This window comes from Ochotona curzoniae, unplaced genomic scaffold, assembly GCF_017591425.1.
Source record: "Ochotona curzoniae isolate NIBS_2020 unplaced genomic scaffold, NIBS_Ocur_1.0 scaffold_2453, whole genome shotgun sequence".
NCBI classification, from domain to species: domain Eukaryota; kingdom Metazoa; phylum Chordata; class Mammalia; order Lagomorpha; family Ochotonidae; genus Ochotona; species Ochotona curzoniae.
Window position 1 is genome coordinate 10,585,268 of NW_024467094.1, and position 16,636 is coordinate 10,601,903.

Below are 16,636 nucleotides of genomic sequence, written 5' to 3' on the forward strand. Positions count from 1 at the left end.
CACGCCCCTCACCCTTTCTGCCCTTCCTCCTCTCCCTTCTCCAAGGTCCTGCCACTCTCTTTCACTCCGGCTCTGCTTCCCTTTGGCCAATGGCCCTTCCAGAATCCACACATGGGTGCTCAGGGCTCTCCAGCCCCTGCTCGGAACGGCTGGGAGGCTGTCGAAGGGGCAGCTCTCTCACCAGAGCCCCTGCTTGCTCTGCAACCCCAGAGAGCCCCAGGCCAGAGCACAGCCCGAGGAGGCAGGGAGGATGTGCGAGCGCCAGCGTCATAGCTGAATCTGCACATGCGCGGAGCTGCAGGGGACCCCCTCCAAGCTCTTGTCCTCGGATGAGGTCCTCCTTACCTTGTAGGATGGGATCTCTGTGCCAGAGGCCTCTGCCTGCACAACGATGTAGGCGTGTAAGAAATTGGAGGCGATCATGTCTGGGACAAACGGCGTGTTCTCTTCTTGGAAGATGATGGCCACGATGTCATTCCCAATGTGTCTCTTTCTCTGCAGCTGAACACAAAGCATCCAGGTGGCATAAACCAGCGAGGAACACCCCACAACCAGAACAGACCCACACAGGGAACTCCTCCTCCTGGCTTCACCTCTTACACAGAAACCCTGCGAGCCTGAGACCACACTCTCCAGGCAGCTGTCGTCTTCTCTCTTGGGGAAAGATGCTCACACTTTGCCAAGCTCTGACCCGGGCCCAGACCACTGTACACAGGGGGGCAGCTCTTGCCCTGGCAGAGCAGGTGAAGCCAGGTGGGAACTCTTAGAGGGCCGCCAACTGGCAAGCCCTAATCTGGTTGCTGCACAGACAGTTCTAGATAGCTCTGGGGATGCATAGATTGGTCTAATCAAACAGCAATCCCAGAAGGCTTCCTGGAGGAGGAGATGAGGGTGCTGAGGGTCTTGATGGGAATATGAATGAATAGGGATGAGAAAAGAGCCTCCTACAGGCCACCTGGCTTGGCAGGGGTGGAGCAGAGCTGAGAGGAGGCAGGGTGTAGAGGAGAAACAGCTCTGGGTCAGTGCCCTGTGCTTTGGCACATGATGGCGGCCAGCCACCAAGCACTTCCTGTGGGTCACATGCTGGGCTGCTCACAAACCTACCTTCCAGTGTCCAACCCTCCCTGTGCACCAGTGAGGTGCCCACCCATGTTGCTGCTCCTCCAGGAGGCACGTTGCTGCAGGCAAGCCCTCCACATCAAGTTGCTTGTCCGCCAAGCACCTGCCTAGCACCAAGCATCGCGCCAGGCACTTTTACCAAACCGCCTCACTTCTGCCCCACATGTCCTCCCCTTTTTTAGGGAGAGAAAATTAATATTGACTCAGTCCCCGCCAAGAGCCACGCTTGGTGCCAAGGTATACTTCCCAGCTCAAACACCGAAGACTGAAAAGGCCCTGCAGAAAGGACTTCAGCCTTGGTCGGGCAGCAGGGTAGGGCACCGCAGGGCACAAGACGGCAGGGCATGCACTCTGAGAAAGCCCAGGATGGCACCAGTGGAGTCTGGTCCCACCTGCTTCTGGGCCACACAGGAATGTTTGGGAGGCAGATCAATCACTATTTCCTTCGCCAAGTTCCTACTTTCTTAAGAAGCTGGGCACTATGTTGGCAAGTTTGCATCTGTACTCGGGCCCCAGTCGCAAACACAGAGGTCAGAGTCTGGGCAAAGGCCCAGCTGCCCTTCTGGTTTCCCCAGACACTGGCAAGGGGCAAGTAGTGGGATGGGGCCAGTGGTGTTATAGCCACCAGGAAGTAGCTGCTGCTTGTGGAAGGCTGCATGGCTGTCACAGCCACATGTCCGAGGGACAGCAAGAAAACACTGGAAACCAAGGTCTCATCCAGGCCCTCCCGCCTTGGCTCAGCAAGGACTGGCCAATGGCCCAAAGAGAGGCACGGCTGGAGAGGCGCCTGGGTAAGCTGGGGACAGAGAGGGAGCGGCATTCCTGCAGCCACAGTTTTTACGTAGCAGTGGTTGGAGGGGCTCCACAGTCATCCAGGGGCCTGCACACTCAGGGACTGCCATGAAGGGAGCCTGCCACCTGCCATACACCAGATGAGCCCCGAACTCAGCCCCTGGGGCAGCAGGGGTTGCCATCTCCATCTTACAGACAAGAAAAGTTGAGGGCCCTGGGTCAGCCATCCTGCTTGGAGTCATACCCTGAAGCAGCCTTCTGTGGTCCCATCACCAATTCTAACCCCCATCCTATAGGATCAGGACCCCCAGGCTCTGTTCCCAGCCTGGCCAGGGGAGACCCCCAGGGAGACTCATAACATCGGTTCTCCACCCCTCCCAACCCCGCACCCTAGCCAAGGCCTGGCCTCTGGCCTCTGGCACAGGCCTACTGGGGTGCATCTGGCCTGGGGAAATACAGCAACAGGACAGGTGATTGTTCTATTACAAAAATGGGGAGGGATGCAGCCCCTGGGAGCAGGTTGGGCAGGTCCAGCCTTCACCAGAAGTCCCTGCCAGATGCCCTGAGCTGGTTACCTGCTGGGTGTCTCCCTCAGTAAATGGCAGCTTTGTGGAGACATGAAACATGATTTCTCTGTCCCGGAAGGTTGTATACACCGATTCCACGCCTGTCTGTCCGTGCATCACATCCAGACCTCCACGGAAACTGTGGGTGAAATGGGGCACGAGTGAGGGGAGAAGAGGGTGAGAGGCAGGCAAACTACTCTGACCATCCCTGGGGTTGCACATGGCACAGGTTGGACAGCAGGGGGTCAGCCCATGGGTAAAGCAGCGTCCTCTTGAAGATCTGACCTGGTGTTCTAACCGTGAAGTCATCACTTAATAGGCAAGGGGATGGGTGTCCAATAACTAGACACCCTGTAAGAGATCTATACCCCATAGCCTAGAGCCTGAGTTCAAGTCCCAACTCCTGCTCCTAATTCTAGCTTCCTGCCGGTGCACCCTGTGGCAGGCAGCAGGTGATGGTTCAAGGGGATAGGTCCTTAGATGGAGCACCCAGCTCCTGGATTAAGCCTTACGCAGCCCTAGTATTGCCAGCATTTGGGGAGTAAGCCAGCAGACGGAACACCTCCCTCTGTCTCCGCCTTTCAAATTAAGTAACTTTAATATTAAAAGACAAAGGGCGACTGTCCACATCAAGCCCTGGCTGTGTCCCCTCCACACCGACAGTCACGTGGGAAAGGAGACTGATCACTCACAATCCTGCCTACATGCCATCCCAGGTGCCAGTGTCCTCCCAAGGATGGGCACGGGACTTTGTGCCCTGCAAGACCAAGAGCTGGGACAAGCAGCGGGACCTCCGGAGTCAGCCAGTTCAGGGTGGCAGGTGCTGCATCGCTACACAGCCAGCCCCAGTGGAGATCACGGCGCTCGCGGAAGGCCACTCCTCCAGCCATGTCTCCACAGACAGAAAAGGAGAGAAAGAAGGAACCCCAGGGCTTCTGGGACCTGTCCCCTGCCTTGACAGAAAGCTGGCTGCCCATCCTGCGCCACAGTCGCCAGCAGTGGTGAGCGAAGGCAGGCACAGGATTCTTGGAGAAAACGCAATAGGGGGTGGGCGTGCCAGGGCCTCAACTCTGCCAGGAAACCAGCTCAGCCCAGCGCGACAGCCAGGAGGCCAATCCTGCGCCCTGCTCCAGCCACTGAGTCGGACCAAGACCTCGGGTGTCCACTTCCTCCATCCTCAGAGTCCTTTATCCAAGACAGCAAGAGACAGGATCCAATCTCGGGGCCTCTGGGCCTCATACACTGGACCTTACCTACCCTCAGACCCACACTCTTGCACACTTTAACATCACAGAAGTCAAGCTGTGCCTTCGAACGACGGTGTCTCACCGTCAGTCGGGGTCATCCCCAGTGACAACACCTGTGCCTGTGTGTAGCCGCAGCGGAAGCACCTCCCACCCTCGCTCTGTCTTCACCCTGGTATGATCCTCCTCTCCCTTTGCACAGATGGGGAAACTGAGGTTTACAAAGGCATAGTCACAGAATCACAGAGCTAAAAAAGTGAAGTGGGGTGGCTGGAATTTTAGCCCAGGGATAACTGACTCCACTCAACAGCTATGGCCTTGAAAGGGAGGAAGACTCCACTCAACAGCTACGGCCTTGAAAGGGAGGAAGACGGAGCAAGAGGGAAAAGAAGAATAGATAGGACAGAGGGAAGTAGAGAAAGAGAGCAGACACCGAGCTCCTGCACGCCAGGCCCTGGGCTTGCATGCCGCCATTAGACATTCTTGTTGATCTGGCTGCTGGGCCAGGGGCCAGGGCCGGGGGTGATTCCAGCGCCCTGAGCCACCTGGCTGGCCAAATATGCCCTCTGCCAAGGAAAACCAAGTGCTGAAATTCTCCAGGAAGCAATTCCAATATCCTTTCTGTGCCTCCACAGTATCACAGGCCATCACATGCAGCTTAGGAGATTTGCATCAATGTTAATGACGAGCTGTTCCTTGTGCAGTATCTAAAAATGGGTCATTCTTTCCCCAGAGTTCCGAGGGTTCCTTTCCTTGACTGCCTGGCAGCTAAGTGACAGGGAGGTCAGATTCCTTTCACTCTGTCCGAGCCAAATCTAATCAGGAAGGCACACGGAGAATGCAGAGATGTCCTATCGTGGATCCAAACATCAGTGCCTCCCAAGAGGCCCTGCAGTGGCGGATTATCCGCGGACTTCCGGCTCCCAAGAGGTGCAGGTGAGGGCGTGCCGAGCAGCTACTACAGTCTGGGCTCCCTGGCGCGGGTGGCTCTTCCCAGCTGTCCCAAGGACTCAGCTGTCCACCACCTGCCTTTCCGGAGCCTCATGGACAGAAAGGCAGCTAGGGAGGCGCTGCTGTCATGGAGTGGCATGTGAAGCCGTCACTCACAAGGCCCACATCCCAAAGAGCACTGGTTCAAGTCCCGGCTGCTCCATTTCTAATTCAGCTCCCTGCTAATTGGCCTGAGAAAGCAGCAAACCCTTGGGCCCCTGCCACCTACCTGGTGGAGTTCCAGGCTCCTAGCTTCAGCCCACCACTGGCTATTCCAGCCACTTGGGGGTGAGCCAGTGGATGGAAGATCTCTATCTTTCCCCCTCTCCCCTCCCACCTTTTCTAACGCTCCTGGAGCCAAGGCGGGGCCGCAAACCCACCCTTTGAAGTCCTGCAGCGTGATTGTGTCCCCCAGCAAGTCCAGGAACTCCTTGAAAGCTGGGCTCTCCTCGTTGTTCCCAAAGAGCTCCTCCTCCAGGGTCTGGAAGAGAAACAAATGGGAACAGCAGTCAGGAAAAGCTTACATTTGTCCAGGAATCCCTGACCCCTAGCTTCCTCCGTAACTCCCAAGTTACACTGGCCATAGCGGTCCTCTGCCGAGGAGGGCAGCCACATGGAGGCCACTCAGCAGAGCTGGGTGTTCAAGGCTGCTTATCGAGGTCCTCCTGTTTGAACAAACCTGCTGGTCATTGGAAAAGCCAACTTGAGGCAGAGGTCTCAGCTCCGACGCCAGAACCAGGACCCACACACAGACAACTGAGGAGAGGACTCCCAGCAATGAACTGTCACCAGGAATACAGAGCCCTAGACAGAAGTATGCTGTGATCAGACCACAATGAGATACTGCTTCGCATCCACCAGTGTGGCCGTCACAAAAAGAAAGACACTAGCAAGCATCGTGGAGCTTGGAAAGAATCAGAACTTCGTTTTATACTGGGTGGGAATCACATCAAATGGAATGTTCAGAAGTGGAGGCTTGCCTAGCAGTTAAGGCACCTGCTAGCGGTGTCTGCCCCACTCTGAGTGCGCGGTTCTGGATCCTGACACCAGATCCCTGCTAATGCAGTCCCTGGGAAGCAGCAGGGATGGCTCGATTGGGCTCTTGTCACCCCGTGGGAAAGCCCGGCTCCCACTTTTGGCAGGGCCTGGCACAGCCATTGTAGGCATTTTGTAGGGGGCGCAAACTAGTGAGTGAGGATATGAGGGAACTTTCTCTGCCTCTCAAATAAAATAAATAAATTAATAAACAAATAAAATGGTGCAGCCAGACTGGTTAGTAGTCTAACATAGATTTATCCTACAACCAGTAATTTCAAAATCCACCCAAAAGAGTGCGTGCGACTATAAGCAGCAATGCATTTCAGAACAGCCGAAAAGTGAAGACACGGACACCAAGAGAGCGCTCTCCGTCTGGCCACAAACAGGCCTGAGGTTTTGATCCGTGCTACCACACGGGTGAGCCTTTAAAACCCATCTCAGTGAAAGTGGCCACACAGCAAGGCCGCCCACTAACCACGTGTGATTCCATTGACCAAAGTACACGCTGGAAGTAGATTCGTGGTGACCAAGGAGCCCAGGGCGGAAGAGTTACCGCAGACGGGCACTGCACCGGGTTTCACTGGGGACTGGTGAAATATTCCAGAATTAGACGGCGATGATCACCGACCCACTCGGTGGCCACGTCACAAACCAGCGAGTCGTTCACTTCCTGGGCTATAATTCACATTCTACCGGGAATCACAGATGAGATTCTACATCAATTCAGCTCCTTTAGAAAAAAGGCTGAAATTCAACAGGCAGGACACATTTCCATTAGAAAGAGCCCAAAGACATGGAGGGGCTTTTCGCCCCAGCGGAAACGCAGGTGACAAATAAGTACAGGAAGCCACGTTCCACACCACGAGCCGTGGAGACGTCACGAAGGCCTTAAGGAGAGACCACCAGCATCTATTTGTGTGGCTACAACAGAAACCACATTGGCTGTCGACATGGCACGGAGCGCTGGCTAAGGAAACAGGAGCTTGCACTCCCGCTGAACCCTGCGTAGAAATGTCCCCAGCAGCTTTCCTGGGCTCCTGCCACGCCGACAGCCTCCCAGGCATCCTTCAGTGGGTGCACGGTTACACAGACCCAGGTGCACTTGTGACACAGTGACCACTCAGCAATAAAGAGACCCTGACTATACACCCAAGCACACGGATGGATGTTGCTGAGAAAAAAACAGCCGATCCCAGGGCAGGCGCTCTGTGGCACAGCGCGTGCACCCACCACATGGGAGGCCAGTATCCCACATCAGAGCACGGGTTCAAGTTCTAACGACTTCCCATCCAGCCTCCTGGGAAGGCAGTGGGTAAGGGCCCTTGCCAGCCATGTGGGAAACCCAGATGGAGTTCCAGTCTCCTGGCTTTGGCCAGCTGTTACAGCCATTTGGGGAGTGAACCAGTGAATAAACGATCTCCCTTTCTCTGTCTTTTCCGTCAATAAATGTGTAAAACAGAAACAAAAATAGCCAGTCCCGAAAGGTTAAATGTATACAATGTGTACATGTATATGTAAAGAACATTTTTGATATAACAAAATTACATATAAACAAGTTTTTTCAATAGTAATGCTTTTTGAAATAGGAAAACAGATGAGCAGGCTGCCCATTTAGGGACTGGAAGGGGGAGGAGAGCAGGGAGAGTGTGGGGAGAGCATGCTGCCCCACAGACACAAAGACCCCCTGCAGTGGTAGACTTCCAGCTCTTGACCAGGGAAACTACACTTGCCACAGTCACACAGCAACATGCATAGCCTCCCACACACACGAGCAGGGACAATGTTAGGGAAGCATGTGTCAGGCCTGGACATTGCATCACTGTCCATGCCCTAGCTGTGACATTGTGCACAGCCCAGTGCCAGAGCTTCCTCTGTACCCATCCTTGTGGCCACCTGTGGATCTATAGATGCCTACAAACCAACAGTCTATGGTGGGAAGAGAGCAAAGCTGAAAATAGCAGCGAGCTCTGTACACCGTGTCAGGCTCACAGCACCACCGGCCAGGTCTGATGACCAGCTCGGCCCCCAGCGGCAGGATCCACAGATAGCAGCAGGCTCTGCAGACATCCGTTGAGCCACAGCGACCCACTGCACGCAAGAACATGCCTGTCTGTCCAGGAGCAAGTCCCAGTAGGTGTTTCCGCATTACCTCCCTAACACCTGCCTCACAACAAACAAGACAGACCCCTGGCTTCTGAGCCCTCTTGGGCAGTAGAATCCAGCAGATGCCAACACTTTTATTTCGTTAATTTGTCAGTATTTCTTCTCAGAATCACTCTCCTTTCATAGCAAGTGACACTAGCTTTACAGTTTGAACAGCAATTTATTATTTCTCTTTTTAAATATGTATTGATTTTTATTCGAAAAGCGGCTTTTACAGAGAGGAGAGACAAAGAAGGTCCTTCATCCACTGATTCACCCTCCAAATGGCTGCAAACAGCCAGAGCCGAGCTGATCTGAAGCCAGGAACCAGGAGCTTCTTCTGAATTTCTATCCCACTTCCATTCAAGCTCCCTGATAATGGCCTAGAAAAAAACAATGGAACATGGCCCTGCCTCCCATGCAGAAGACCCAGGTAAAAATCTTAGTGCCTGGCTTCCGCAACCTTGACCATTGCAGCTGGAAGAGTGACCCAACAGACGTCTTTCTCTCTCTTCTTCTCTCTGTAATTCTGCCTTTCAAATAAATAAATAAATATTTTTTTAAAAAATTAAATGAATGCATTAAAGTTTTTCCAAAATCTTTTAAAGTGGCACTCACAGAACACACCCTGTGATAAAGTGCTAAATGTGCTTTACAAATGTATTTGGGGAACACTGCTTCATGATGGGGGTCCACAAACTATGGCCCATGTACCACGCCTGGCCTGCTGCCTCTTGGTTTTTAGGATTTAATTCCTTTTTAAATTATTTGAAAGGCAGAGCGACAGAAAAAGAGGGAGAGAGAGATCTTCCATCAGCGGATGGAATGACCCCCAACCTTTGATAACCAAGACAAAAACAGGAGCCAGGAACTGCCCCCAGATCTGCCACGCTGGTGGCAAGAACTCAGATATTGAGATCTGCCTCCCCTCCCAGGAACATTAGCAGGAACCTGCATCAGAAGCAGGGCACTCCGTCATGTAAGCTGGTATTACACATGGCCACTTAACCCCCTTGCACCCCAGCACCAGCCCCTTTCTACACCTGAAGTTCCACTGGGAAATGTCAGGGTAACCTGTTTACCTGCTACTGGTAGCAGCTTTTACCCTACCAAAGCAGAGCAGAGCTACTGCGATGGACACTCCAAGACCCACCAAGCCTGAAACAAGATGCCATTGGTCCTTTACAGCAAAAGCCAGCTGATCCCTGACCGACAGCACACCAAACCATCCCAACTCTCCGGTAGCATTCCATCTGCCCTGAGTCATGAGGTCTGCATGTGAGTGAGCAGCTGCCTCCCGCCCACACCTGCTATTGGTGAGCCTCGTAATATGAGGGAGATAGTTTGTGTAGCCCATCTGATTATTTTTACTTACTACATTTTAATTTTGCTCAGCACTGCTGACACAATACACTCCCCTCCCTGCCTCCATTAAAGTGTCTTGCTTGTGACATTAGCATTTGTGATAGCCCCAGAACAGTGCGTGTTCTGGGGCCTACATCTCTCTCCCGGGTCATACCCGCTCTGACATCGTGACTGTCATCCACTCTCATTCCGGCCTCAAGCTCCACCGTGAATTCGGGAAAGGCATCGCAGTCCCCTGCAACCCTCATTTGCCATGTCCAGCACACGCGTGGCAGTCAGCAGCACCAAGCAAGCTTATTTATAGCCCAAGGCTGGCACAGGGCTTTTATGCAACACACATTCACATCAAATGCTCTCCAGCTGTAGGTCTGCAAAACCAACAATTTGCCGAATTTTTTTCTTCTAAAAGAAGTTTATCAGAACCCTCAGGACATGCTCCATATTGGGGACCCTGAGATGACATGGAGGGGCATTCCCCATTCCTGGGACTGGGGTGGTTGGGAGGCTTTCCTGCTGTCCCCCTCCCCACCCCCCCAGATATAGGAAGAAGATAAGGAAGGTGTGGAAGTATTGGTCTCACCCACTTTCCCCTAGTCCTCGACCCTTCCCACCCTAATCAACTGTGTAAATATCATCAAAAGTAGAATGGAAAAAAAATTAATGTTTAAGATAAAAGATGTTTGTCTTCCCAGCTTCCTCCTGTCTGCTCCCCACAGCAGCATCAGAAATGTGAACAACATGGATGGTGGATGCTCAGTCGCTGTAATGTTACCAGAACCCAGGATAAGAACATTGCTTTGGCAAATGTTACAAGCAAGAAACTTTAATTGAGTGGTGGTGCTGTGTTCCATCAGCAGTGCTGTGCAAAATGAAAATCTAATATGTGAAAACAATCAGAGTGGCTCCATGAATTGTCTCCCTCATATTATAAGGTTCCCCAGTGCTGGCCTTTCAGATCCCCAACTCTGCCACCTCATTAGAGCATTTTTAAGTGAGCACGTGTCCCCTGTGATCTGACATCTTCAGACACAGAAATCAGTTACCATCTAGCCTAGAAAGATGTCATCCTGCTAAATGTGGCGGATAATACGGGGAAGATGCTACCAACCGGCCACTGGCAGGGACCAACATGCTTCTCCATCAAGAGTTTATGGAATGCGGGGGTAGATACACAAAGAGCAGTGCTGGGCTCTCGGAGCATGTAGAGGCGGGAAGCTATGGAACCTTCTCTCTTGAAAACGAGGTGATATCAGCTTGTGTGGCAGAACAAAGGGAGGCACACAGTGGGAAAGAGGTTGGCATCTCAAGACGCTGAGCTCAGCACACCAGGGTGGGGGATCTTGGAGCTTTCAAGATGCCCCACTCAGGCCACTGGCTCACTGCACCAGTATCTCATGAACACACTCTGAGAAACATCCTCCCAACTGACCGATCCCTAGTCTGTGAGCGCCATGGGATCCAGGGTGAGCAGCTTCAGTAGCAAAACCCAGGAGCCCTGGTACCAGCCAGCTGCCCTGGTGGAAACACTGACAGCATGCCCGATCTCCAGCTGCCGCTATGACATCCCCGCACACACACAGCTGCACAGAGGTGCCCACAGCGGGCTCAGTACACCACTGCGGTTTGGGACAAGAGTAAATCCCCAGCTGGCTCGCCAGGGGTGAGCATGGGAAGAGTGGCCTGTGCTGATCCACTTCTTCCACCTAACCTGATTCTGTAACTGCGAACGCTGCGGCAGCACCCAAGGATGTGCAGGCTGTCTAGTGGGGAGCAGCCTTCCTCCATGAAGACCCTGCCACCTGCGGTCTAGTTCAGACTGTGAGCACTGATGGATATACTGTGCATGTTTAGGAATCTCATTCATGATGCCCACATCATGGCACAGTGGGTTCAGCTGGCAGCCTATCAGAACAGCACCTTGAGCCCCAGCTGCTCCACTTCTCATCCAGCTCCCTGCTAATGTGCCTGAGAAAGCATGTGGGGGTGGAGGAAGGGTTCTTCCTGTAGGTACCAGCATCCCATTCGGGGCCCGGTTTGTGTACAGCTGCTCAACTTCTAATTCAGCTCCCTGGGAAAGCAATGGAAGATGATTCAAGTTCTTGGGCCCCTGCACTCACGTGGGAGACCTGGAAGAGGCTCCTGGCTCCTAACTTCAGATCGGCTCAGCTCTGGCCATTGTGGCCGTTTGAGGAGTGAAATCAGCAGATAGAAGATCCCTCTGTCTCTCCTCTCTAAAATCTGCCTTTCAAATTCAAATAAATACATCATTTTTTTTTAATAAAGAGAAGAAAAAACTGGAAGACAGTGCAAGATAACTGGGTGGGCCTCCACACCCACTTGGGAGACCCAGCTGGAGTTCCAGCCTCCTAGCTTCCAGCCTAGCCCAGCCCTGCTCACTGTCACCACTGGGGAGGTGGAGGATCTCTTTTTCTGCCTCTCTTTCTGCCTTTCAAATAAATAGAATTTGAAAAATAGTTTTAATAATAATAATAAAAAAAAACTTCACTTGGGGTTCCTGTGCTGCAGGTGGAGAGGAAGAGTCCAGGGGAAGGAACCATAGGCTAGAGCTGCCCGGATGGGGTCGTGCACTTACCTGCCTGGCCTTCTGATAAATGACCCCAAATTTAAATGTGTTGTTGACGTCATGCTCATCATAGGACACGATCATCTGGGAGGCCTGGAAAAGGCGGGAAGCAAACCAGGTCAGCGCTGCTGCGGTTCAGGAGCACAAGCAATGCGGGGGGAGCATAACTGCTGGGGCGGAGACCCCAACACACACAGTGGAGGGGAGGGGGAATAACGTGAGATGGTCAGGACGCACCTCCAAGGGGCTCACGCTTCCACCACCCGGGCCTCCCCAACAGCACAACCCCTCAGCATCCATTCCACTCTTGCATTCCAGACATGTGAGCCATGCGTACACTCCTGAGTGGCCCAGCAGGACAAGGGCAGCTGACCTGGGCAAACAGAGCAGCCATACCCCAGGGGTCAGCCACCTGCCTCTGGTCCCACGTTCACCTCTGCCAAGCAGTGTTCATGCAGTTCTGGGGAGTTGCTGTTTCTGCCCAGACTGCAACCCGCATGTTCACAAAAGCCCATTGCACTAAGGAGCACCCCAACACCTGCTTCTCATTCTCTGGGACACTTGCTGGAATTGGAGTCTGGGGCTGGAAACCCCAAACTCCACCTGTGAGTCTCTTGCTTTTTCCCAGGCAGCTCTGAGATAGTGGCTTCCATTCCCTGGGACTGTCTCCTCATCCGTTCAATGGAGCTACATGGTCACAAGGATCCAGTGAGAGCAGGTTAAGAACATGCTTGGCACGGAGCAGCTGTCAGTAACATTGTCACTGAAATCCACACAACGTTCCAGAAAGGCCAGAGCTGAACCAGCGTGTGGGGAGAGAGAAGTTGTGGGTGCCATGCAACCATCCTCTCGGGAGACACAGGGACTTACTTGCAGAAGGGACCAGACAGGACTTACTAACTGGTCACATTGCCACCCACCACACAGGGAAAGGTACTAGGCCATGGCATCCTTCCCAGGAACAATGGTAGCTTTGCAGATTTTAAAAACACATGCATGGGGCCTGGCACAGTAGCCTAGCAGCTAATGTCCTGTCCTTGCACGCGCCGGAATCTGATATGGGCACCGGTTCTAATCCTGGCAGCCCCACTTTCCATCTAGCTCCCTGCTTGAGGTCTGGGAAAGCTGTCAAGTATGGCCCAAAGCCTTAGGACCCTGCACCCGTGTGAGTGAGAGACCCAGAAGAAGCTCCAGGCTCCTGGCTTCAGATTCACTGAGCTCCAGCCATTGCGGCTGTTTGGGGAGCGAATCAACAGACAGAAGATCTTCCTTTCTGTCTCTCCTCCTCTCTGTATATCTGACTTTCCAATATAAATAAATAAATAAATATTTAAAGGCACATGCATGCACCCTCGCCAGATGAGCATCCCAGCTGGACAACCCCGCCTGTCAGCTGTGGAAACCGTGAACACAGAGCTGCTCTTCCTGCAGTACCAGGGCTGGGTCCTTCCAGGTCCCGAGAGAAACACACAAATGAGCATGCCTGGGTGCTATCAGTGGACATGAGTGACCCCGGCTGGGGCAAACCTGCAGTTTCATCAATCCTTCAGCCTTCAGTGTGTGGTTAAGCCTCACTAATTCAGCAGGAACTATGAGGCAGGGAGGTCAGTGTGGATGACAGGGAATGTGCAGGGTAGAGGAGTGGATTACTGGGCAGAATGGACAGGTCTTCAACAGGTGTGGGGGTGGGCAGGGACCGCACAGGAGCAGCACCTGCAGGTGGGTTAGAGCTGCCTCTCAGATGGTCACACCCGGCCGTGATGCTAGCCACAATGAGTCATCATGGGTCTTGGCCAGGCCAGGGCTCTCTCTGCCCCACCAACACATTTTGTTCCTCAGTTCCTGGTTGCCAAAGTCAGGACTCAGAGCAAGCCCAGCAAACCCCAGCCATCCTCAGTTGCTATCCCCAACACTGGTCCCCGCCCCAAGTACAGGAGCACAGTTCAGCCACCATCCCCGCGCCCTGCTGACCCTGCGGCTCCCAGAGAGACAGACAGCACCCTCAGATTTCCTCCCGCAGTGAGCTGCACTGTTCATAGGTGATGGATGTGCTGTCTCCGCCTGATGGCTCTGGAGTGGACTTGTCCTTCCTGCTCCCCTCCCCAACCACTCTGCCAGATCAGAACGAGGGTCAAGTTCAGGTCAGTCCTAAGGAATCAGCTAGTTTGTAAACCAGATGCTGAGCAGGAATGTGGGCGATGTGGAGCTGAGGTCTGGCACCAGCAGCTTAAGGGGCATCAGTCCCTGGCCCCTCACCCGCTCCGTGGTGGGCTGGATCCGCACCTGCCATAGCTGCAGGCAGAATTTGCTGCACCAGCACTGGCCCCAGGGAGTGGCAGCTCCGGCACACCTCCCACTACCACCATCACAGCAGGCCAGAGACCCAGGTCAGACACACGGAGATCTACCACAGAGACTGCATAGGAGCCCACCGTGACACAGACAACCCCTCCCAGAGCCCAGATGTGTGCTGAGCTGCCGAGGATGGGAAGGGCTTTACCTTGGGGTACAGGACAGGGTTGAATTTCAGCCCCACTGCGTCGTCACAGAAGGCCTAGGCAGGGAGAGAACCAAAGGGTCAGGGCCATGATGCAGCACATGACCACAGAGCAGGCTCCCCCACCCACCACCCTGGAAATGCAGCATGGTGGGGGTCCTGGGTTGCAGCAGAAGACACCCAGGGCCCAGCACCTGGCTTCAGATTCTGTCCCTGCTGTTCGCACTCCTCTGCCCAGGGCACTCCGTGGGCCTTTCTGGGTTTCACGATAAAGTGAGGAGAGGGACAAGACAAAGCCTGAGACTTGGCTTCACTCTGACCTAAAGACAAAAAAAAAAAAAAAAAAACACCTCCCCAACCAACTCACCTTCCACCTCCCAGGTGCTCGGCACAGCTCAGCCAGCAACCCTGTTCCCATAGCACTAGGGTCCAACCCAACCCAATCTCAGGAATGACACAGTTCCTAAGCTCTCTGTGTCTTCAGGCAGTGACAGGGTCCCTCCACCTGCAGACAGCTCCTGACTTGAGGGGCTACTCAACTGGCTCAGAGCTCACCTTCTGGTCTTTCTTCCTTCCAGAAGGCTCTCTGGTCAACTGGTCGACCTCAGCCCCTCAGATTCTAACACTTCCTCACCTGGCCCTGTCTTTCCCATTTTCTTTGTCTCCTGCACTAGCAGAGACGAAGGATTATGTCATTTTCAGCAGCCTAGGCAGTAAGGGTGTGTAAGACAGGGTATAGAGACCCCTCTACCACCATCCCATCCATACAAACAAGAATCAAAGATTGTGGTTGCCTCACCCTGCCCAGGACAAGACTGTACCTCGTCCTCTGTGCAGGACAACCCTGGGCAGACCAGGAAGCTGCCAGCTCTCAGGATGGGCATTTTACCTTGGCGATCTGAGGGACGCTGGGTAGCTTGCTCAGTCCAGCCAAGGGGATCCGCTCATGCACTGTCTTCAGCTTGGACCTACACATGTGGACGGGAACACATTAGTGAAGAAGTTGGCTGAGATCACACAAGACAGGAGCACTCGCTTTGGGTCTCCCCAGCACCAGCCCATGTGCTGAGTGGGAGCCAGACCTACTTCCACACCCCCAGGGCCAGGGATATTTAAAGAAGGGGCCTAGATGAGGACTGCCCCCCAAAATACAGGCAATGCAGAAAGCCACCTTCAAGCTCAAGCTCACTGGGAGCTTTGGTTTTTCCACCACAAGTGTGCCATGTTCTCCCAAAGAACTCACTGGGCACCGTTTCTGAATACATTGGGGTTTCACTGGCAAATCGAGCCTTATAAGAAGAAAATCTAACATCTGAAAAATCTGGAATTCCTCCCAAAATAAACGAGACAGGATTGGCTTTATAAAGGATGCACCATGCGACTCTAAAATTAGCCTGTGCCCTGGTTCCCTGAGCACATTATGCAAGTGTGGGATTTTATTGAACATTTTCCTGCCTCTATGAGATCCTGGCTCCCAGTTCTGTGCCTGGGAAGTCAGAGCACTCAGCCCTGTGACGCCACGGCTAAAACCACACTTGCTTATGATGCATTGTTCTTAGTCGCCTATGAAATCTGTGGACATTTTACTCAGACTTCACATTCTCACTCAGATGCAATGCCGGCTTACTCTGTTTTTTTCTCTTTTGTGCTTCTCTGGCCAGGTTTGGGTACTGAGGTGTCATTCCAGCCCCTTTACAGCACTGGGGGACTTCTCAGAAGCAGCTCATCTGACACAGGGCTGCCGGGCCTCCCGGGTGCTGGTGGCACACGGTGGGGTTTTGGCCGGAGGACCTGACTCTCGGGTGGGGAACGCTTGGGCTTTCTCTGGTTCTTGTCTGCATCCGTCATGACAGACACACGGACGCGCTTTCCTGGAGTCCTCGTGGGACGCCTTCATCCCTGCTCCTGGCTGAGTCCCATTCTTCATCGTCGTAATGTTTCCTGCTATCTTTTGTCTGTTTGCCGGAGGAAGTTTTAGCAGAAGACACGTCAGTGTTGCCAGCCTTGCCACGGAGATGGCTTTGTTCAGCTGAGCACCTCCACGTGTTTCAATGTTTGCCCCCGTCTTCCCCAGCTCCTTCTCCAAACCTTAATGTGATTGCTTCCCTCCTTCCAGCTCCTTCAGGGGGTTCTCGGCTCTTCTTTTCCCCACGCCCGGACCTGCGTGCTCACCTACTCGCTTCTTCCTTCCAAGTGAATTTAGAGGTCTCTTTCTTCCTCGCTCGCTCTCTCCCACTTTCTCCGCATCCCACACGTTTTGAGAACTAGCAATTTCGGTGCTGTTAGGTTCTCAACATGT

At 53.4% G+C, this 16,636-nt stretch overlaps 1 protein-coding gene and 1 long non-coding RNA gene across 6 annotated transcripts in view; both read right to left on the reverse strand.

The window, feature by feature from the left end:
• The window catches only part of RAP1GAP2 (RAP1 GTPase activating protein 2), a 154,143-nt gene that overhangs the window by 19,463 nt on the left and 118,044 nt on the right, over nt 1–16,636 (reverse strand). For all 5 annotated transcript variants that reach the window (XM_041000300.1, XM_041000303.1, XM_041000299.1 and 2 more), the window contains 6 exons: nt 15,227–15,305; nt 14,341–14,394; nt 11,850–11,933; nt 5,092–5,192; nt 2,487–2,616; nt 346–501 (listed from right to left, as the gene is read on the reverse strand). In XM_041000300.1, coding sequence (XP_040856234.1) covers nt 346–501; nt 2,487–2,616; nt 5,092–5,192; nt 11,850–11,933; nt 14,341–14,394; nt 15,227–15,305 — 604 coding nt within the window. The remainder of the gene's footprint in view (nt 1–345; nt 502–2,486; nt 2,617–5,091; nt 5,193–11,849; nt 11,934–14,340; nt 14,395–15,226; nt 15,306–16,636) is intronic.
• On the reverse strand, nt 15,590–15,902 carry LOC121169688. The gene is made up of 2 exons (XR_005885908.1): nt 15,854–15,902; nt 15,590–15,738 (listed from the first exon to the last, which is right to left on the reverse strand). It is a non-coding gene; the product is annotated as an uncharacterized LOC121169688 (long non-coding RNA).